Source organism: Epinephelus fuscoguttatus, linkage group LG3 (assembly GCF_011397635.1).
Source record: "Epinephelus fuscoguttatus linkage group LG3, E.fuscoguttatus.final_Chr_v1".
NCBI classification, from domain to species: domain Eukaryota; kingdom Metazoa; phylum Chordata; class Actinopteri; order Perciformes; family Serranidae; genus Epinephelus; species Epinephelus fuscoguttatus.
This window is the reverse complement of record NC_064754.1, coordinates 33,350,242-33,374,288: the sequence shown is the minus strand read 5'-3', so window position 1 is coordinate 33,374,288 and position 24,047 is coordinate 33,350,242. Positions and strand designations below refer to the sequence as shown.

Genomic DNA, 24,047 nt, shown 5'->3' with positions numbered 1-24,047 from the left:
CACCTCAAATGTTTTCAGAAACATTTTTTAGTGTACTGTTTAGTTGTAAAATGAGAACATTTGTCACATGGCTGCCATGTTGGATACAGTTAAACAGGAGAACCTTGCACCACCCACAGCTGCACAAACGTTCTCATTTTACAGCTAAACAGTACACTACACGTCTTGGCTTTGATTGGTTGTTATCGTCTGCAACACACTCAGACTAGAGGCAGTAGGAGCGAAGGAGGGACATCATTTGTTATTTCCACAGACTGTCTAATGTCCTTTTTCAGAATACAGTGACAGTTTCAACAAATATGACACAAAGTTAATTTCATAAAAATTACCAACTGTATATTTACGACAGGCTTATCACACTTCTGATTATCTGAGATGTTTTCGGTTCTTGATTCAGACCTCAGCGTTCCTGAGACAGCTCTGCCCAAAGTAATAAACCTTTTCACCTCAATGTTCTTGACTGTAATGCAGCCATTGACGTTATTAATTACACATCCAACTTGACGGTTCAGAAAATCTTTATGCAGTGCTACTGTTACCTCATTTCCTTTATGTTTACCTAAGAATTTGATTGGTTATCCTACATCTAGCTGCCTGATTCAAGTTGAAACAGAGTCTTGTTTATTCATAAACTCACTCATCCCCAAATGGACCAAAAAATAAATAAAAAAACCCTCATCTGATCCACAGAAAAGTTACATACAACACAGAGACTCCTAATGAGGTGAGAGGATGAGAAGTCAACGCCTAACACTGCAGTCCTAGAGGGCCCCTGAGGTACAAGGGCCCTGAAATTAGCAATCTCAGTTCATACTTTTTTTTAGCCAGCAATCTGCTTGCTAAATCTCCAGCAACTCTGAACCTTGCTAGCCAGAGCCATCCACCTTGCTTACCAGTTATAGGGCTTTAACCACAGTTCCCAGCAGCAGCCTTAAGATAAACCAGAAAGAGCCAGTGTAGTTGCTCAACAAGATTAATTAATTCAGTTTTGGAGAAGATCTTACCGTGACACTGGAGACAATGACATTAGACTATTTGGCCATGGAATAGTAATTAAAGCTGGAATTCAAATTATGGTTTGAATTGCGTAATTTAACATCCTAGATCAATATAACTCAATTTCAAATGATTTTGTTAAGAAACCATGAATAGACTTTATATTCAGCAATTCAATCAGGCAGTACCATGACTTGTGTTATTGTTTCTGACACAGAGATCCACAGTAATTGCAGTAATTTACGCAGGGCCCTGACCTTCAATCATAGGCTTGGGCCTTGAAAATTTGTACTATGCCATTTCACAGACACACACACACACGCACACACACACACACACACACACACACACACACACACACACACACTCCCACAGATAAACAATGATCTGACACATCTTGACCGGCTCAGTCTTCTGCCAGCTGTCACTTTTCTATTTAAATGGATTAAAATTGATCTCAAAACTGTTGACACAAGGCTTTTACCGGTCACAGATGACATGCTAAATAGATGATAAGGCCCCCGAGCGCGCGGGAAGACCCTTGAACATATTAAATCCAAGTACCCAGGGAGTAAGATTGTGAGCAACTCTGGTTTATTTTCTGTTGTTACATGGCCGTGGGGACTGAAAACAACAAATTAGCACCGCACACCAACAAACACATCACTTATTTAATAGTCCTTGCTAATTAGCTGAATTAAAGTCGAAAGAGGAATTGGGGGGGGGGGGGGGGTGGGCACTTTATCACACACTGTTTGATTGGTATTCTGTTTTAGCTTGGACTATATACTATGTACTGGCCTTTACTGATTAATTACAACAACTTTCTCTGTCTGTCTTACTGACTTATTCACCACTTCTCTGAACATTTCTTACCACTATCTCTCTATCGTCGCGGTCTAGCTGTTGTTGTTCAGAGTATCTTTCTAGTACCAGATAATTATCTTCAACGATGGGACTCTAACGAATGAACAAAATGCAATATATAGGTGCGGCGGCAGTGGGTCAGTCTGTGGGCACTGAACTGAAGAGTCATCGGTTCAAGTCCCCATATGGACCAAGCACAGAATGCGGACTGGTAGCTGGAGAGGTGCCAGTTCCCCTCATGGGCACTGCTGATGTGCCCTTGAGCAAGGCGCTGAACCCTCAACTGCTCAGGACACATCTCCAAAAGCAGATCAGGAGCCAGAGCCTTTAGCTATCAGGCTCCTCTCCTGTGGAATCATCTTCCTGTTGCGGTCCGGGAGGCAGACACCGTCTTCACATTTAAGACTAGACTTAAGACTTTCCTCTTTGATAAAGCTTATAGTTAGGGCTGGCTCAGGCTTGCCCTGTACCAGCCCCTAGTTAGGCTGACTTAGGCCTAGTCTGCCGGAGGACCCCCCTATAATACACCGGGCACCTTCTCTCCTTCTCTCTCTCTCTCGTATCCTATTACTGCATCTTGCTAACTCGGCCATTCTGGATGTCACTAACTCGGCTTCTTCTCCGGAGCCTTTGTGCTCCACTGTCTCTCAGGTTAACTTATATCGCAGCGGTGCCTGGACAGCGTGACGTGTGTGGTTGTGCTGCTTCCGTGGTCCTGCCAGATGCCTCCTGCTGCTGCTGCCATCATTAGTCATTAGTCATACTTCTACTGTTATTATACACATATGACTATTGTCACACATGTATACTGCCAGGTATTAATACATACTTTCAACATATTGTACCACAGTAGCCAGAACTATAACTATAATATTATTACTTTCAATAATGTTGTTGTAAGCTACTGTCATTACCTGCATCTCTCTCTCTCTCTCTCTCTCTCTCTCTCTCTCTGTGTCACATTGTGTCATATGGATTACTGTTAATTTATTATGCTGATCTGTTCTGTACGACATCTATTGCACGTCTGTCCGTCCTGGAAGAGGGATCCCTCCTCAGTTGCTCTTCCTGAGGTTTCTACCGTTTTTTTTTCCCGTTAAAGGGTTTTTTTTGGGGAGTTTTTCCTTATCGGCTGAGAGGGTCTTAAGGACAGAGGGATGTTGTATGCTGTAAAGCCCTGTGAGGCAAATTGTGATTTGTGATATTGGGCTTTATAAATAAAATTGATTGATTGATTGATGGGCAGCCCCCTCACTTTGACATCACTTCATTTAATGCATGGCCGTGTTTGGGCGTGTGTGTTTTGTGTTAAAATAAAGTAACATAAGAGTAAAAAAAAAAAAAAAGAAGAAGAATTTTCCCAGGAGGGACTAATGACATGCTTTCTTCTTTCTTAGGTACCTGAAGTTCTGCTGTTCACTTAAACTAAGATTTTAATCCTCTCTCAAACAGCCTCCAGTTTAAATGTCAGGTGAATCACGACATTGGCCTTTTATTGAAGTCTGTACTTCATTTGGTTGTGTAAAAGCTTCAGGCTACGAAGTCTAGATTTCCATCTTTTGAAGTAGCCACTGGTTCCTTTTCATGTTTGCACACAGTGATGAAATCAGGCTGTAGAGACTTAAAGTGGTTATAATCAATATTTTTTATAGTTTATCAAGTGGCCATGCAAAAACAACTTGACAGTGTGATATAGGTCACAACAATGAGCTCTGTGTTACTGACCTTTATAATGAGTTTTGGCTCATTTTTAGCTGCCTGCTCCACATCTTCACCATTTTAGTTTACTCTTTACGCTGTCATGGTGTCAGTGAGAAAGCTCTGGTAAAATTGCTGTGCACTATCTGCTCAAAAGGCAGACAGGCAGTTAGAGACTAGCTGGTGAACAGAGAATGAATATTAGACTTACACTTGTTGGGTGGCCAGAAACACAACTCCAAATGCTTCATAGCTGCCGGATGTGTAAATAAGCAATGATTTCATAACAAGTTCGTCACATCAACTTGAAAGGGTGTCTTGTAATGTGCCACCCACCCATGGTGCTCCAGATCCACTGAGTGACGGCACAAGACTTTGGACCAAAACAGACTTCGCCTAGGGCTTCAGAAATGCTAGAGCCGGCCCTGGTGACATATTTGATTTCTCTAACCACAGAGTCAGATCTGCAGAGTTGCCAACAGGCAGGCAGACTGGCTAAAGAGGTGGTGGCTTTTTGGACCGTCAGAGAGACAGGCGGGGAATAAGACAGATCGGAGATAGGAGAGCTGAAAGCTTTTGGATTAATTGACATCTCCTGTTAAGTGCATGTCCATGTCTTTTACAGGTAGATAGACAAATAGACAGTCAGTGAGACAGGCGATTGCAGAGATATAGTCAGGAAAACTAAAAGGAGTTATTAGGCTGATGGCAAAGATGAATCAACCAAATGTATCTTGTATGAGGCTCGGGTACATTGCTGCCGAGATGGATACGATGTTAGACAGCCAGTGAGACAGACAGGAGAGCTGAAAGCTGTTATTAGAGTGATGACTAAACACAAATAACCAATCAGATCACTTATGAACCATCAGTCCAGACCTGTTAAGGGTGTCAGTCAGACAGGCGGTCAGTTAGTGAGACAGCCAGTGAGACAGGCGAGCTGTAAGCTGTTATTAGGACCCATCTGTACTGGTGGCTGGAGGCTGTGATGATGAGCTACCAGTCCACAGCTTATTATTACCTGACTAATTACACTGGCTACCTCAGGCTGGCAGCTCTGTGCCTGTATTTATAATCAAAGTGAAATTAAACTATTAACTGAATTAATGGCACCGTGGTGTATGTTGTGTCAGCTCACAAGAGAGAGCATGATGCGTGAGCCTTTAGTGTATTTATTTGTGCCTCTATGCACATGTCACACGATGAGGGGAGATTTATGAGCCAGACTCTGAACACAAAAGCCAGAGGGACAATGCAGGGAGCGGGAGAGGGAGATAAAGAGAGATGTGAACTGAGCACAAAGTAAACATCACAAATGATATATGGTACATGTGAGGAAATGCTGCATGTGCTCACCAAACCATATTTTGACATTTTTCTTACAACCATCTGTTGGTCCTACCAGCACCACCCCGGTACCAGATGTCTCTCACTTATCCAAGGATTTGGATTTTCAGGTGTATTTCTCTACATGGGGATTGGCTAGCTGTGCAGAGCTAAGAGAGGAGCCAGGGTTTGAATTTCTTTCTCAGGCTCTGAGTTTTTGTTGTTTACACAACTGCTTCTGTCACTTTTTATGTGCACAACCAAGTGCAACACTGTGAAAACCTTCCAGGAAAGGTAAATCCCTGTATTTCATTTCACCCCTCTCTATGACAGCTGGCTTCTCACCCCATCTTTGAGTGTGGCCTTTTGGAACAGCTGTAACCACTTCTGTCTTCCCACGACATACTAACTGGTTCCTTTTGAGCACACCCCTGCCTCAAATCTTACACTGCTGTACTTGAATCTGCTGCAGCAAAATTGTCCTGCAAACCTAATCTAATCTAATTGTATCATATATCTTGACAAATGAAGCCAAAATAAATGGTTTTGAATGTGATTTGAATATGCTTTTGTATCTAGTTTACTGTTGCTCGTTGTTATTCCATTGTTAAACTTTAATTGTTTTCTTTAAATTTCTAAATGGGCTCGCTTTAATCATCTCCCTGTGGCTGCCCGAGGATATTTACCCGCCGCGACAGCCAGGCTGTTGTTGTTTTCACATTGTGAGTCTGTGTGTGTGTGTGTGTGTGTGTGTGTGTGTGTGTGTGTGTGTGTGTGTGTGTGTGATCATGGCAAAATATGGTCCTGGAGACACTTTTTGTTGCGGGAACTACCACAGAAGCAATTCTGAATACTTTGCCAGGTGTTTATATTTCTGTCTGTCTGTAGGCAGGTTTTGTCAAAGCAATAGTGTCACAACCATGTAAGATGCAGTCACGAAATTTTACAGGCGTGTAGTTGAGATCACAATGAACACTGACTTTGAGGATAGGTGTTGTCCGTATATGGAGGCCAGAAGCAGGGGGGTAGGAAGTACCCCTCTACACACACACACACACACTTTACGCTCCTGGCTCACATTCATTTTAAGCTGTGAATCAGCTTCGCAGCTGCTGTGATCCCATCGCAGGATGGGCTCTGGCTCTGTCTGTAGACAGAATATGAATCATGTTACTATGATGCATATAGCTGGTGTAGAAATATGTGGTGTGTTTTATGTGGAAATGCTGCAGGGTGCTTTCATATTGTACTGTTTAATCAGTGCTCTTATGCATAATTTTAGTGTGTGAGCAGGGTGTTGGATGGAGTCGAAGCTTATCTGAGGTGGACGTATCTGTAATCATTGTTAGCCTGCCACAAATTGGCCACATAAAGATTTGTTGGCAGTCAATATAAGAGTGTATGTGTATGTGTTCATCATTGGCACGTGGGCACACTGCAGCTGTGGTCTGCCATTGGCATGAAAAAGTGGCAATGCCATATTGTCATTTATCATATGTCAGTGTCAATGCAAATAAGTAAGAATACTAGACACACAGTAGAAACGTTGCCTTCATACACACACACTACACTGAGTGTTCTGGTATTTCATCACAGACTGGATTTCTAACATCAAACAATGTTACAGATGATGAATGCATCACCTGATGGATTCATGTCTAAGACATGAAATGATTACAGCAGTGCAAAAAAGTTTTCAGTATAACTCTTAAAGGATGAACATCAAACTAATATTAAAATGAGAAAAACATCAAACCATCATCAAACATCACGCAGACCTCACTGAAGATCAGAGCTTTCATGGATAGAAATGATCCTTTAATGTCACAGAACACTAACACTTTCATATAAGCAGCAGCTCATCTACAAGTCACTTTTAACAAATATGTATCTTGTCAGTTTACATGTGGATTTTTCTGGTAATATGAAGCCACTGTCTATGGTCCAGTCTTTAAACTGTGTGATCGACTCCCAGCGCCCAGCTCGTTGGTGCAGTGCCCGTTGATTGATGCAGAGTATGCATCACAAAAGCTCTCCACGTCTCTTTATTTTCCACAATCATCGTAAAGACTACACACTCGAGAATGATGGATTCTATAACCGAGTTATTAATAGTATCTGCAATGCCTGAATGGATTTCATCGGGGCATCGTGTGCCAGCATGAGTCTAAACCAAACAAGCACAGGCGCTGTCCATTCTTTGCAGTTGTGTATGATGACATATAGTTAGTTCTGAATGCAATACGTGTGTATATGTTAAAATTCTTAATTAAAATTATAAGTAGCCTCCCAGTAGAACTGACTATTTCCTCATCAAGAAGGACCGATATTGTTACCTGCTCCTATGTTTCACTCAGTCAGATTGTTTGTCTTCAATCAGCTGTTGTATAAATAGACATTAGCAGCTGTTTAATATGCAGCAATTATTTACAGCCCTTATTTCCATGCATTTGCATATGAGTGCTTAATCAAATATGATTTTCCCATCTATGGATGTACTTCTGAATGACGGAGTCCTGCAGTAAATGAATGGGATCGGGCCTGCTCATGCACGCTGCCCACTGAGCTGGAATGATTCAGAGCACATTACATCTGCCATGCTTTACAAAGCGCCCATCCCTTTAAACAGAGTGGAAAGATAATATAGTGAAGCCTATCACACGCCCCGCTGACAAGGATCCATCCAGCATACATGCGTTAGGAGGCAGATGAGAGAGGCAATGCACAGTAAACCGTGAGGAGCACTCATTTGTTGTTTAGCAAATTTGTTACCTGGCTGTGTAAGTGGGTGGTGTCTGTGTGTCTGTGTGTATGTGGCATGTGTGTGACTTTGGGTATTGGTGTGTCCACATGTAAAATATGTGTATGTGTACATTACCCACATGTAGTCACACACTCCAGGCACTCATGTCTTGTTTGTTGCCTCTTTTGTTGTGTTTGTGTGTGGTTTTTTTTATTGCTTGTGTGTTTACTGTGCGTCCCTCACGCTTGTGCGCCGGTTCGTGTTTGTGTTTTTGATCAGCTCATCCCCAGCAGTCTCTGGACGCTCCAAAATAGAGAACAGACAGGTGTGACATATTAGAAATTCGGTCTCGATTCGAGTAAGCAGACCACAAAACAATGAACATCCATCCATAACAAATAGCAAAACACAGAGAGGGGGGTGAGGGAGGGAGATTGAGAGTGAGAAGGAAGGAAAGTGGGGTAAAAAAAAAAAGAGGATTTTTCCATTTCAACGGATCAACGACTTTCCAATTTTAACACAATTCTCATTTGGAATTCAGACCAGAATGCAGCAAGATATTAATTTGGGGAAATCAACAGAGAAATTGGGTCACCTGTGAGCCATTCATTTCACGCCGCCAAAACAAATAAGCAATTTAAAAGAGAGAGGGAGAGAGAAGTGAAGGGAAAGAGAATAAAAAAAAAATAATGTAAGTGTAAAGGTATAATGAAAGTGGGAAGGAGAACGGCAAAGAAAGTTGGTAAAGGCTGTGAGTGGGAAGATGCTGCTCACTGGGAGGAAGGTGGGACAGAGAGAGAGTGAGATGTTAGATTGAGTTTGGAACTTAATGAAGATGGCAGACATGGGGTTAGCATTCATCGCAGCACACATCCACTGGGTGTGAGCCGATGTGGGCAGCGTGTCGCTCAATCAGAGTAAAGAGGGGAGCAGAGGTCGGGGTCACAGTTGCATTCAGCTAATTTATGTTGGGAATAATTGCCTTTTTGCGCACACAGACACACGTGGAAACAAGCAAATACACTCACAGACACGATGCTGTCTCGAAGAGAATATGTAAATAAGATGCAGCATTTGTTCAGTTGGCAAAAGAAAGGATGTTAAGTTTGAAGTGTCAGGGTTGATACAGACTAAGGCAACATTGGTTTTACAGGTTAATTGCGTGAGGGTAGGTGCTTCAGAGGGGATAAAGAAACCATAAAGCACGTGTGTGTGAGTATGGGAGGTATATAGGTATACAAGGATTTGTTTTTTGAGAGTGTAAGAAATATGTGACTTGCTGTGATCTTAATTATCTTTCTCCTTCTTCGTCTCTCTTTAGGACAGTCCATTGATCCTTCAGTCGGACAGAAATGTGACTGTCAATGCTAGGAATGATCAGGGACAACTGACCGGTCAGCTAACCGTGGGTAAGACACACACACACTGCACACACAAACTGCTCTGGCAGTAAACATTTTCCTCCAAAACAACATCCAAACCAGATCATTTTTCCAGAAGAGTCAGTTATATTGCTTTGTTTGTGCTTGAATTCCTTAATGCATTTTACCTCCGTCTGTTTACCAAACTAAATGCTATCTTTTTCCATTAGTGTATCTCACTGAAGCTGACAGCTGTGTTGTTTACCTCAGCTAAATCATTTTTCCAGGCTCTTATTGGATTAGTGAGGGCCCAGTGTCTTACAGAAGACGTCATTTAGAGGACATATGATATATATAATGTGACATATTCTCAAAGGACTCTGTAGCTGGAAACAAGTTCAGGAAAATGAATAAAAAGATTTTAAACTAATCAAATTTTGTAAAATTTGCACATGGAAATCCTTAGTGAAGAATAAGGGAAGAAAATCTGTGTTTACAGTTTGGATTTATTACTTTTTCCCTGTCATGTCGTGTTTATTGTCCTTTGGCTTACCAGTGAAGAGAGATCTGGGTCAGTGTGTTGTGTTATAATCTCTTGGCTTGTTATTATACCAGTGGGTTCTGTACAAGTTTTAGGTTTTTGGTGAATCAGTGAGGTAGAATAGAGAAGAGGTCATTACAGTGACAGTGTTTTGGTCGATTTACAGGTAGCTGAGTGTTATCAGTGCACAGGAAAGAAGGTTTTAGTTCAACATCCGGGCTCACTAGTTGAACTGACACATAAAACTGCAAACTGTTAGCGTCACACTAACATGAACACCATATTTACTGATGTAAGTGGTAACATGCAGTAAAAATGCATTACATTTACATGTATTTTACTAAGCAGAGTACAGAGAGTAGAGAAACCAGGTCAGGCTTGTAATATGAAAATTCATTTACATGACAATTAGGAAAGCAGTTCACTGGAGAAAAAGCCAGCTGAAATATGTTTCCTTAACTGCATGTAAATGCTTTGATGGACAAGAGAACAGGACCTACAATAGTACCTTGACGAACATCAAACCATGCTGGTGAATTATGCCAAATTGTATTGTTTTACACAGACTGATCAACAGTGGCATCACTGAGATCAAGAAGGAATACAAAATAAAGAAAACGATATTGTCACCCTGGCACTCATCAGAGTACGATGACAGTAGATAACAGCTACATCTGGGTGGAACTTAAAACTTTGCTTTCGATAGTATAGAGTCTAAGTTGTCATTTTAAGCATCACAGTGTTTTTCTATCTCTTTTTTTGTTACCTTAAAAGGCTTTAATGCAGTAGTGTGCCTTTGTGCTTCAGTTTATATAACCATGGCACAGATCGTTGTGGAGGAGTCTTTTAGTTTTTAGATGAGCTATTGAGTCAATCGTACTGGACAGAATATTAAAGCTTTTACGGGTATCAAGGGTGCAAGCATGAGCAGGAAGAGTGGAAAGATTGACCAGTAGTTGTGCAGGGAGAGAGGTGATGGTGGAGGCATTAATATGTTGGCTGGTGTAGTTGTCATTGGAAACAAGAGAAAGACCTAACTTTACTCCTAACAGGATAGTTGAGTGATCGTTCAGAGATGGTCTTGAGGAGATAGATAAGCCATAGTTACTTCAAGATAGTTAAATTCAAGGTAGTTACAGTGACATGAAAGGAGTATTTTTTTCTAAGTTTTACAAAATACAAGAATAGTGTTTGATTATTTCCGATAAACCCAAATTTAAAAGCCAAGTATAGAGGATAGGCACAGATGTAAGAATAGTGTGTACTAAAAGCTGGGCAGTGGCATTTATTGCTTCTCAGTGAGGCAAGTTGCAGAGATAAAGGGTTAGTGACAGAGGCCCCAAGATTATAGGAGCAATGGTTAGAGTTCAGAGCAGGTTAAATATAAAATGGAGTTAGCTGTGAACTTCAGTTCCTTTCTTGTTGAGATTTCATATTGTCTCTTTTTTCACCTCTTTATTACAGAGGTTCAGTAGCCATCAGTCAGCACTAAAAAGCCCTCTGAACATTTCCTTAGGGTTGGAACACAAAGATTGTGATTTCCTCAGGCTATCGTGTATCACAATGAGGACGATCTCATTAACTCGCTCAGAATATGACTGGACATGTGCAATTAAGGCTGAACATACATGGGAAAGTGATTGAAGCAAGTTTGAGTAAGTTTAGTAATCAGGTCCTGCATTGGCTCATGTATTATTATGGACTGTAGAGACATCAATGTTTTTGTGTTCTATGAGCATGCAGCTATTACTAATACATGATACGTGGACAACAGTCATGGTTAGTATGATTTAAAGAGGAACTTCACAACTGGAAAGATGGCCTTTTAATAAAACTAGACTGTCTATGCAGTAGAAAGACACAAATACTTTTGAAATTGGTGCCACAGAAACCTTTGCTCAAGAGAGAGAAAACCTAGAAACCTACCAGAATGCACTGCACTGAACTGCACAAGACCACACACGCTGGTGGGTAACATAATGCGAACACATTTGTTCGAAACAATGGTGGCCGGCAGGCAAGAAATGATCTCGATTTCTTACAATTAAACAGTGAATTAAAACATGTTTCTGAAAACATAAGTTGGCAACTCAGTAACAGAATCTTGGTTTATATTTGATCAGCACGGCCTAGTTTGATCTCAGTTTTTTCGTTTTTTCGTTTTATAGTGTGATCCAGTTTCGATTTGAGTTTAAGAGATAGGGGTGGGTCTGTCTCTTGATCTGCTTCTATACTCTTTGTGTTCACGGTGGCAGCATGGGTAATGGGCAGTTCAAAAATGCAGAAGTACAACCTGTAGTTAGACCAACAGTCCAAGAGCCAGCGAAACTCTAAACTAAATTACCTCACTGGCAGAGTTTTGCCAGGGTGCAAGAAGGGATATCTAGGCACTGGTTAGTTTCATGGAAGTTTACTACAGTTGGTACCAACATTGTTTTGACAGAAAGATGGTTAAGATGTGCAGAATATCTTCTAATGAGAGCTGGTTGTTCTTTTGAACCAGCTAGAAACCATGACCGTTGACCATTCACAATTCTTGTAGGCTTTAATGACTTCTAAATCTGATGAGCTTTTTCATACTGGTGATACATTTATGTAATCTCTTCAAGGAAACCAGACACTGTGATGTCAACAGTAAGTGAAAAATTATTTTAAAGGCCAGTTTGACATAATTAGAATTCCTGCTGTTTATCTGCTTTTAAAATCTTGCACATAAGTGCATGTGACATAACTGCCCAGTGCTTTAGTTGTGTCATGGGGTATTTGCAGACAACAATTATGTTTTGTATCATGGTTGACTTAACAGCCATTTTATCGTACACTGGCAATTCTGTCCCATAACAAATGGATCAAGTGGTTACAGTAGCTATTTTTGTCTTTTGTCTGTGATAAAATGTGGCAAGTTTGGATGAAACTGCCGTTGAGATTTGGCTTCTTATCAGTGCTGTCAGGAACATTTCAGGCGGGATTTGATGAACCGTGAAATGTTAGCAGTGTGTGACTGGATGATGGAAAGTGTGGTTGCATTTAGAAAATAAAAATGACATGCATCACATTACTTCTCAGTGCATTTCAACTTTTCACTGCTTTCTTACTCAAAACATTTGCATATTTAGAATTAATTATTCACTTCCCATTTTACTCCTTGAACACTTGAGGAAGCAGACGTTCGTGTTACAAAACTAAAATGCTTTGAATTAACAATGAAAATAGTATCCATCATCATCACTGGATCCAGCCCTGTCTCCTAGAAATTGAAGTGAATTAATTTATTTATTAAGACTGAGAAAATGTTACTAATTTATATACCTGGAGAACTGCAAAAATAGTGATACTGAACAAATTTCAGCTCAGCCAGAGAGGACGCCATAAATGTTTTGATGAATAGAGGGCTGCTTCCTTTTGCAGGGTGATACAGTTAGTGAGTGTAGTTTGGTAGAGAGAAAGTTGTTCTTACGTGAAACTGCTTACAACAAGGTCTATGGATTATCTTGAGTAACTGGGTTATTATTTCTGGAAAGAGACATTGCTGTTGAGTTTCTCAAATGCATTTTTGTTGCTGTGAGCACCACAGGCTGAGAGCCATCTAGTTCTTTTATATTCAAGAGAAGGCAGACATCTCGACAGCAGATATCTCCAACATTCTGCAACTCACACCAAAACAATGTAGACTGGTAGATAGCACTATAGGTAAGAGGGAAAATATGTATTTTTGATTTTAGGGTTAATTGGCTCTTTATTAATTAACTGAAATCACAGTCTTTCCCTAACCTTAACCCAAGTGCGTTTGTTGCCTGAGCCTATCCACAGACAAGAATCTGGACGCAAACCTGCGGTTCTGATGTCACAGTCCTACACTCTGTATGCCTGTTTGTACGTTTCATTAACTCAAAGTAACGTTGTCTAAACCAGGCACCAATTACGTTGTCACCACAATCTAATTATTAGGGCTGTAGTCTCCTGGTCGACTAGTCGATTATTTGGTCGATATGCTCTCGTCCGGCCAAATTCTCATTGGTCGACTAATCGCCGTGTTACTTTCATAAGGAGAAAAGTGCTACATCAATAGCTTTCCAGGATTAATCCATTATTTCCTGTGGCGGGGGGACAGGCTAAGTCACCTGTGAAAATGGGGGTGTTTTCAAAACACCTCCGTTGTTGATAGAAAGTTTAACTCGCCCACCCTAACGCTCAGCGTCGCGGTGACACAGACCTTTGTCTGTTTCTGTTAACTGACACAGTTTCCCTCAGTAGAAACGAAGCTTGTATTTACTTGTATTTCACAGATAAGAGACAATAAATTGTGAAGACCGTTAAAACCTCCACTAAAATACCATTTTAAGTCTTGTGTGTGATATGCTTCAGGGATTTATACTTCGGGATTTATCCTGGCTTCATAGGAACAGAGGAAATCTCAGCTCGTCGCTAGGCTAATTCATACAATGTAAAACACCATAGGCTGGCGCTAATAACGTTAGCATGTTGTATTTGTTTGGAAAACGTGCTTAGTATTAGCCAGTTGTTTTGTCGGTGAATCTTGTGAGTTGTAACGGAGCCAAATTATGTGCCATTACCTTTGTTAAATGTTGATGTTGTCCCTGGTTTTATATGAGAAGAGGAAAAGATCACTAGATGCTAGGCTAATTTATACAATGTAAAATGCCATAGACTTGTGCTAATAACATTAGCATGTTGTATTGGTGGGGGAAATGTGTCCAGATAAAGACAAGTGTTTGTCTGTCAATTCTGCGATTTATAGTGAAGCTGATTTACGTACTTGTGTTTGGAATTGTGTCTGTTAAGCCATGTTTAATGTGTGTGTTTTGAATCAACTCAACTTTACAGCACTTAACACAGTCCTCCACCGCCGACTAGTGTTTTGGAGGTGTAACTGCAGAGTGACACAGACACACCACCGCAGAAGTAAAAATAACGTGCAGATTTTTTTCCCCACGACTAATCGATTAGTTGAAAATTATGTGCGACTTCAGTCGACCAAGATTTTCTTTGGTTGACTACAGCCCTAATAATTATGAATGCAGTTTAGTGATACACACATGCAATTTCAGCATTCAAGATGCTTCAGAGATGGAGGATCATTGTCAACCAGACAGGTGAGGTAAATGGTATTTTCTGGTAGAAGGCTCCACTTCACTGTCTTTCCGCTTGATGCAAATGAAACATATAGATATTCATCTCCTGTAGGCTGGCCAGGCACTTCTAGTGTCTTTGTGCGCACACACAGTCTCTCCCCTTCTGACACTTTGAAGGTTGGAAATCCCTGACAGCTCACCTCCTGCCATTAAAACTCCCTAAAGCCTCTTTCCTCACCAAGAAAAGCACTTTAATGCTTACGTGTGTCTGGGCGAGTGTGTGTCTGCATGCCTATCTTGCAGTCAGCTGAATCAGTCTGTTTTAAAACTCGACAGCCAGACAGCCTACTGCAGCCAACTTAGTCAGGCTGCTAGAGGATGACATGAGGAGTGCTGTGACCTCGCTTGTGCAGTCACACACGCAGTCATGCTCTAGTGACTGCACGCATGTTAAAGTTGGACTCGCACATAAATACTGAATCCTCTCACTGATATTCCCTGCGTGTCACACTCGCACATAAACACAAATTACACACAAACCCTTACTTTGTCACACACACACTCACACAGCAGCTACAACTTTGTGCAGAGATTCCCCAGACACAGGGAAACCTGCCAAGCAAGTAGGAGTTCCATCAATAACCACTTTGTGACATACAAACACACGCGCGCACACACACACACTAAAGACCTCAGGGTCTGGCTGATGGGATGGAATGGGACAGAATGAATCCTCCCAAGGAGCTTCTTCTACTGGGCTCCGGAAATCCCTTGGTCTCCTCCTGCCGCTGCCTCCTGTTGCCTCTGTGCTGACTCAGCAGCACATTTAGCACACACACACACAGACACACACACACACACACAAAGGAAAACACACACATACACACGCACTCCTCCTGTCTCTTTCTTCAGTATCCTCACGGGGATACTGCGAAATCCTGAAAGTAAGACGGTTATTTCTCCTCACCAGACACTTGCCACATCGGAAGCAGGAAAGTTCCACCTCAGTAAACCCCTCATTAGTATTCACCACTGAAACCCACCAGAGGAACAGCTCGTACTGCTCGTAGCTTGTACAAGAGGTGCAGGATCACGGTCAGTGGTATGGAAAGGTAAAATGCCCACAAACGTGTGCATTAACATAGAATACCAAGACACAGGTGTACTGACACGTTATTACATATTGGATTGTTAGGAAGGTACTAACTGGAGCTGCATGGAAATGGAGTGGAGGAAGGAGAGAAAGAACCCAATGTTGTGGTAAAAGCATGATTAAAATGACTTATTAGAGAATGTTTCACACATTTCCACACACAACTGAATGCCATAAGACAGATAGAAACACATCCACATATGCAGTCCCCTATATGTAACTCGTGTCCTCCTGAGGGCCCATCTTTGGATAGAGGGTCTGAATACATGTGTTGGCCTTGGGCCTCCCATCTCTGTTTTATTGCTCTCTCTCTCTCTCTCTCTCTCTCTCTCTCTCTCTCTCTTTCTCTTTCATCCCCCCATCCCTTCTCTTCCTCTCCATCCACTCTGTCGCTGTCAGCTCGTTAATGTGAGTGAGAACCTGTCATCTTTGTCTTCCGAATGGCCGACCATAAAGATGATGAGTGAACTTGGAGTTTTGAAGCCATACCCTTTCACCCGCCTAGGTGATGATATCTCAGCATTAGAGGCAGTTCAGTGGTGTCAAAGCTGCGTCCGCTGGAGGGAAGTGCAGCACACAGAGTCATTATTATAATGAGAGGAACAGATATGTTGCGTCAGTTCTGATTAGCTGAGCAAGCTTTTAAAATGACATGTAAAATACTGATATAACTGACACAAATCTTATAATCACAAGTTAAAGTGTTACTTTAAGTTGTCTTCTTTTTTCAGCTCCTGTAAAAAGTCTGTAAAACATTAACCACTGTGTTTTGCAATAGACCGTTTTACTCTTAGTAAACAGTATGATGTTTTTTGGTGGGCGGGGCTTAGCTGGAGGCAAAACAATTCTCTACAGACTTTAGCTAGCACTAGCTTGAGAATTCTGTTGGCTTGTTTTAGATAATAGAGGAAGATGATGCAAGTGGTGCGTTCAGAAATATTAATTCCAAGTGCTGGAGCGACTCTGGCACAAACTGGACTGTTCATAAATTCGGGGCCCTGTCGGAATGTACCGTTCAGTTATCCAGAGCCCACGCTCTTGGAGTGGCTCATTACTCTATCTGGGGAAATGGAGCAGCAGAGCGCTAACCATTCGTTAATTTATGTAGAAACATAAAGCTCCATTTCTTCGACCAACAGGGCTCTCATTTTAGTGTAGAGCATCAGACTGAATTTACAAACGCACCATGTCTGGTCACTCACTCTCTGGGACCACAAGTGTTACTTGATAAATTAAACACTGACCAGTGGGACCCGACTGGCCGACCCGTATGCTCTCACTCAGTGGATGGATGATTTGACAGGACTGCTGAGGGTGTAATGGCTGGCTTTGTGGTTGGTTACTATGCCAGTCTTACAAAGGAGGACGACACTTGAATGGTTTCCTCTGGTTTGTTTTGCTATCGAAGCTAAGGTTAGCTAATGTGCTAAAAAGTTAGGGTTACGGAGAAATCCAATATTCCTCTTAACACCTCCCCAATTTCTGATTAGGTAGACATGATAACCCTTAATACATGTAACGTTATTCATCCCTACAACAGTAAATACTTTTTCCCTAACCTGATATGAAGTGTGTGCTGCACACACAAGCATTTTTGATGATCAAGCTCCATCCAGTCCTTTTGTGTCATCTCATTTAACCATTGTTGTCTTCATCTTTGTTGACAGGCAGTGGCAGCTGGTATGTGATAAAATTTAAGTTTTGAGCCATGACTCCTTCTATTCTGGCTCCTAATAACACAACAAAATGACATTTTAAGACTCCTATATAGCCTACAGCTCTGTGGTGGTGAGTTGTGTTTTGCCTCCAGCTAACAAACTGACATCATTGCGACATCGGCCCTAAAAGTGTCTATAAATAGTACAACTATGTGTTGGACTAACAGATAATCTTGAACATCACTGGAGAACAAAAGATGGTGGCATTATTTAATTGTTTATGTGTCATACAGCACTCCTCAGTATTTCATCTCAGAAACACTGTGCATTAGTAATCTACTTAAATGTCCAACCCAGTCGCCCGTTTAGATGCTGGCATTGTATGTTTCTGCAAACCATGGATACTTAAAATTTGCACGTAATTATGTAGCGGATGCATTGAGACTTTAACTTTCAACAAAACTATGGTTAACGTGGTTAGGTCCAGGCACAAAAACCAATGGCTTAGTGTTAGAAAAAGATGTTTTTCGCTTTTAGTTTTTGTGGCACAGTCATGCAGCAATGTTTCATAGAAAACAACTGCTTTTGGTGGCACTATCCGGCTGGAAACACAGGAATGGGTCACTAAAAAACACCCACATTTGGTGGCTAATAAACCACAGGAAACTCAGCAGTGACTTGCAAAAAACAACATTTTTTGTTGTTTGCTGGTCTCTAACAATGATTCCCAGTGGTCTGCAGCTTAGCAGCTGTCATACCTAGGTGTCACACCGTCCACCAACTCATATACTAAGTCACTTTAGGAATGTTGATAATGATACAAATGAAACATACAAATGTCAGTGGCTTGCAGAAACATAAAATGCCGACATTTCCTCCCAGTGACTGGGCTGAAATATCTGTTAGTAAAGCCATAAATGCCTGTTTTCACTTATAGTGCAGAAAGCAAAAATACAGTAATAACAGGTGAATTTTATGTTTGATGTCTAAACAGAAGTAAAGCTGTTCACTCAGAATACCACAGAGCATAATATTGACAAGTGCTTAAACTGGCCAGCTCAATTACTGTTCACTGTTTGTTTCCCATTCCCAGTCTCCTCACCTGTGCGTCTGTCTCTTGGCAAAAGCCGACAGTCATTACAGCCTGTGTGAGTGTGTGTTTATGTTCTGGCTGTCTTATTGACTTTTCATTTTTCTAAGTGGTGCTGATAATGAATGCTCTTTCTCCCCAAGCAGGAGAGGTATTGGTAGCACTCATTACCCCTGTGTATGGGTGTGTGTTATTTTATGGGTTTAGTTTTTTAAAAAACAAAGTGTAGCCGCAGTAGCCAAATGCTCTTGGGGAGGAGTGAAGACAAGTGCTTGTGGGTGTGCCTGCCTGTGCATGTGTGTTTGAAAAGTTTGATTTTGGGGAAGGGAGTGACAGAGGGTCAGTCACACGTACAGTACCTGCCATTAAAACAACCCCACCAACTTTAAAAGTGACTTTCAGCACTCAACCTTTCCCTCTCTCCCATTTTCATCTTTCATTCAACATGCTCACACACTTTCTCTTGCCCTTTTCCTTATCTTTTTGTCTTTGCCCCCTTTCTCATCCTCTCTTCCTTTATTCTGTTGTGTCATTTTTACCTTTCACTCCCTCTTTTTTAATCATGCATGGACCTCATCTCTTATTAAACCTATGAATTCCCCGCTGACCTTGTTACCTCCTCCTAAACTCGGGATTACATTTATCACTTCATTATCTTTACCTTCTTACACTAATTATGTTCCCTTTTATCTAGGTGGAATCAGTCACCTCATTTCTCTGGCATTCGGCTGATGTAGCTCAAAAAGTGGATTATCAAGAGCAGCGACATTAGGGAACCGAAAGGCAAAGGCCACGAAGAATAATAGATGGTTAATGATTTGTGGAGACTTTCCCAAGAGGAAGTCTGTTGTGTTGTAGTGAAGACTTTTTATGGGCAGATTTATAGCTTTGGGAATGTAAGAATATACAGAATTTAATCATATTTTGTTTTCACTCATTCTGGGAAACATGGTGTCACTCGAGCAGTTAAACAGCTGAATGTCGGCTAAAATTGGTTTCTGATTAGTGTGCGGAGTGAGCACTTGCAAAGCCTTGCATAAAATTCAATTGTTCCATTACACACAGCCTAATTATGAATCTACATCTTTGCAAATCCCCCTCTGAGAAACAAATGATGTACATAACAATCATATTTCGCAGTGATCACATTTTCAGCGAGAGTGAGATCTTCCTGGCTTGATTTGGCTGGCTGAGATACACAGAGACACTAAGTAGTCTAATTTTATCTCCCTCCCTCATCCAATCAGCGTAGTTCAGACGGCACGTCTTCCTCATTTTATACTGCCTCTCTATGATCAAATCAATGGTTTTAATGAGGCAATTAAAAATACATAGAGCTGAGCATTAACAAACTGGGATACACTTAAGGGGCCATCAAGGACTCAATAAAGGCATGGATTTACTGCCATTGTTGTCAGTTATCCTTATGATTGCACTTTAATTGCACAAAGGCTAATTGTCGTCATACTGTTTTGGCTGCAATATGGCAAACATTGTTTTCATCACTTGCTCATATGTGTGGGTATGTTTGTGGTAAGGGGCAGATTTAATAGGCCATATGAAGTCATCCTTCTGCACCGGTGAACTATAGGCTTCATACTGTTTGCTGGTGGTTGGACACAATAATAAAATGACAGATATACAGTACTTCAGGCATGAGAGCACTCTCCTTGCCTCTGGTATTGCAGGCATTTACAATAAAGGATGTTTAGCATAGGCTGTGATGGTTTTCACTGGAATAAGGTGGATAGTATTTCCATTTTTTATTTTTTTTTTCCTTTTAATAAAGCAGCTTCATACGCAACCTGATTCAACTGCATTACAAATGTCCATCATTTGAAGTGCACTAAAGATACCTCTCATACTCTCCATTCCTCTAACAGCACAGTCTGTGTACACACACCTAATGGCACAAGATTGAGACATGTATAAAAAAAAAAAAAAAAGACAAATATGACCACATAGCGCAAATGAATATTGTAGCTCACAATGTTTGGTTTTCCTTAAGAGCATTTTATATTTTTATCCCTACCCATTGTCTATGAGTGCCCCTTTGCCCCTCGTTACTGAGTTATAAGGGGTAGTGGATGAAATTTCCTCCTTTGAAATGGTACAACTCTTTAAGACTTTGATAAGTAATCATCAATGGCGTTTACGTACACAAGACACGACAAACTTGTTGCCTGACATTTTGAACATGTCACCTTCAGCAGCAGTGTTTTCTCTTGCATGAAAATGCGGGACTTCCATGTAAAAATCGGCAATTATGTTCTTTTTATTCTTGTAACATTTGGGGTTCTTTTTGTTCTTGTAACATTTGCTTTCAAGTGTACCTTCGAAAGCCTCTGTTTGGAACGGTCAACCCCTCTTTAACAAGAAGCTGACACCATACCCCTAGGCAAGAATGCCCAAAGCCAAGGGTTAGGACTAAGTGGTAGGGGCAAGGGGTATATTGGGATTGGGCCTTTGTCCTAGAGGTGTTGATCCAGCTTTGCATGTAGTAGTTTGTGGTGTTGTTTTTATTGGATTGCATTATATTGCACGGCATAACTTGTATTTTGTCCACCGTCTGTGTCTGCACTGCCTTATGGGCACTGGAAAATGTTTTATCTGTTGATAAAGTATGTCTTGAATAGAACATTGTAAAAGCTACAAGATTATTTTACTGTTTATGCATTGGGAGGAGTTATATGACCGTGAGCAATAACCATCTGTTTTTTCTGTGTTTAATAAAAGGACATTAAAACATCAGAAAAATGCTGCTCAGTGACGCAAGTCAAATAAGAACACTGTCGCCTTCGGGCAATAAGGAACACTTTATGTGTCTTTATGAGCTTGGAATGTTTATTGCAAAGAAAGCAGAAAATGCGCCTTTTACTGTTTGCCATAAAGCAACAACGCAGTGTCAGTTTCTCTCACCATCCAGCCTCACATCTGCACAAAATTGCATCAGTAAGTGAGAAACATTGTGGTTTGTCCATGCAGTTATGCAACCATCCAACCCAACCAACCAACTTGCCCCAGAGCCCAATCAAAATAGTTATTGGTTAGTTATGATGAAGTGTTTAAGTCAAGCTTGATAGTCAAACAGTTTACAGTTTACAACCAACAATAGTGCAAGCTGACAAAAGGTTTTCTATGGGACACACTAATAATGTTGAATAGCATTTTCTTTTTCTGCATTGTCTGTGTTGAAAACATGAATAATGCAGAGTGCACTGTGGTTGAAGAATCCACCACAAGGTCAGAGCAATGACTCAGTATTCCTTTAGGCATGCTTTGAAAGCAAACATTTATAACTGTGTGCATTTTAGATAAAAGGATAGAATGCCCAAGCTCCCTTCCAGACTTGCATTCAGTTTTGTGCACCACTACGGCCCCTTAGGCACTATTGCCATGTCACATTTACATTGTAGGCACCAGGCTGGCATCCAGGGGGGTTTTCAATAACTGCAAATACTGGAGTATCTTAAATCAATCTTTGTAATTGCAAGTTGCGGAGTAATAAAGGAGTGCAAGGAACATTCATGTCGTGAGTTAAGTCAGACATCATCTATGCTCTGCAAAAACCATTTAATGTGAGCACCGCACTGCCTAAAAGCAGGTACTGTAAGTTGGCACTAGGCTTTTATTGCAAATGTAAAAGGTCAATTAATAAAATGTCTGTTAAGGCTCACTAACTCATATTTAAATGCAAGATTATTATCTCTTGCAGCTTGCATTTGCCATGACTTCAGGATATTAATGTAATTATGTTCACAGAGGCATGTAAGTCACTACAAAGCTTTACAGATCAGATATACCCTGGGCCACAAGTTCTTCAACTTTTCCAACAAGGGAAACAACTCCAGATTCTCTACTGTGCATTCAAATAGAAACTTTTTTTATGTCTTGTTCTTAAGTCAGGTGATGTGATATAAGATGATTGCCTGAGGGTTTAAAGACACACAGACATTGACTGGGAAAGTGAGTGAGGAACATTCTTTCTTTCATCAAGTTTTTTTTTTCTGCCACATTAGTGACATACCATAATGTGCATGACTTGGCCTACACACTTTGAAAGTTACCAGCCCAGCAACTGTTTCCATTCATTTATTTTTATTATATTTTACTAAAGACGGATACGACAAGCGGTGCAATCCCCTTTTCACATTTCATGCCAACACATTGATTAGTGAACAATTTCTTTTTTTTTTTTTTTAAATCAGATTTTTTTTGTTTGTTTGTTAAGCTTACCATTTAGAGAGGCTTACTTTTTTTTTACATTGGGCATATTTTCATATAAGTCTGTTACATAATGCAGGTACAATAAGTTCAACTTGAGCTACCATGCATCTGTCCAGATAAGCCTGTTAACCAGTAACCACTAATAACCAGTTTTGTTTTCAGGCCTAGCTTCACCTTAAAAGGAAACGCATACTGTATACTTGTTTTTTTTTTTAGCCTGAACCCCATTTTGCCATGTTTTATTTTACCTTTTTTTGTTTTGTTTTGTTTTGTTTTAAAAATAGGTCCAGTATTGAGTGGGAGCACTGCAACCACAGTGGCACAAGGCTGCAATCTAACTCCTTTGGGCAGTTGGCACTCTCATATATGTTCATTTAAAGTGCTCATTTTTGCCACTGACATGCTCAGATTATTATAATATGTGTCTGACAACATTATGGAAAGGTCCCTACAGAGAAATTTTCTTTACCTTTCACTTGATCCAGTCTGTTTATTATTGTGTGTAACCAAGTCTTCCTCTAGGAGAAGTCTCGTTCTGAAATCTTTTAAGACGTGACTGGTTGCAGCAAGACAATGGTGGAAATGTTAATGAGACCTGAGGAATGGGGGGCAAGGAAGAGTGTGGTCTACTGGAGTACAGAAAGCTCAGTGTTATGTAAAGGTTTCAAGTTCATGGCTGAATATTCAGCTGATTTCAACAGAGTAGAGAGGTCTGCAAGATTTCAGAGTGAGATCTCCTCTTGAACGAGATTTGATTACACATAATAAACAGACAGGATTGAGTGAAAGGTAAAGAAAGATTTAATTTATCTGTAGGGTCCTTTCCAGAATGGTGATAGACACTAAGAACAACATTCCAAGTCTGCCAGTGACAAAAACAAGCACTTGTAGTGGACGTTAATTGACGGCCAAAACCCAGAGTGGTTACACTGAAACCTGTTTTGCTGCTGCTGGTTGCAGCACTTAATACTGGGCCAGACATGGGGAGATAGGGTCCAGGTTACCCAAATACCAAATACCCTTTAAGCTTAGCTAATCAGTGTTACAATCTAGCAGTGCAATACAACTTTCCTTCCAGTAGTACTCTGTAGTTGTTGCAGCTCCTGTCAAATGTATCAGAGTAAGCTGCAGTTATTTCCCACTTAAAATACAGAGCTCAGACCTGCACCAGGCTAAAGTACAGTGTGTGCACCGTGTTCACAGAAGTCAACATCCGTGCTCTTAAATGTACTAGAAAAATGCATCCTCTTGCTTTAGGCCACTTGAGTATTTTATTCATGTACTCTAACCCAAG

The 24,047-nt window shown here is 40.8% G+C and overlaps 1 protein-coding gene across 3 annotated transcripts in view; it reads left to right on the top strand.

Moving 5' to 3' along the window:
• LOC125885762 (zeta-sarcoglycan) overlaps window positions 1–24,047 on the top strand; it is a 466,598-nt gene that overhangs the window by 362,132 nt on the left and 80,419 nt on the right. For all 3 annotated transcript variants that reach the window (XM_049571525.1, XM_049571526.1, XM_049571524.1), the window contains exon 4: window positions 8,952–9,039. In XM_049571525.1, the coding sequence (XP_049427482.1) occupies window positions 8,952–9,039 (88 nt within the window). The remainder of the gene's footprint in view (window positions 1–8,951; window positions 9,040–24,047) is intronic.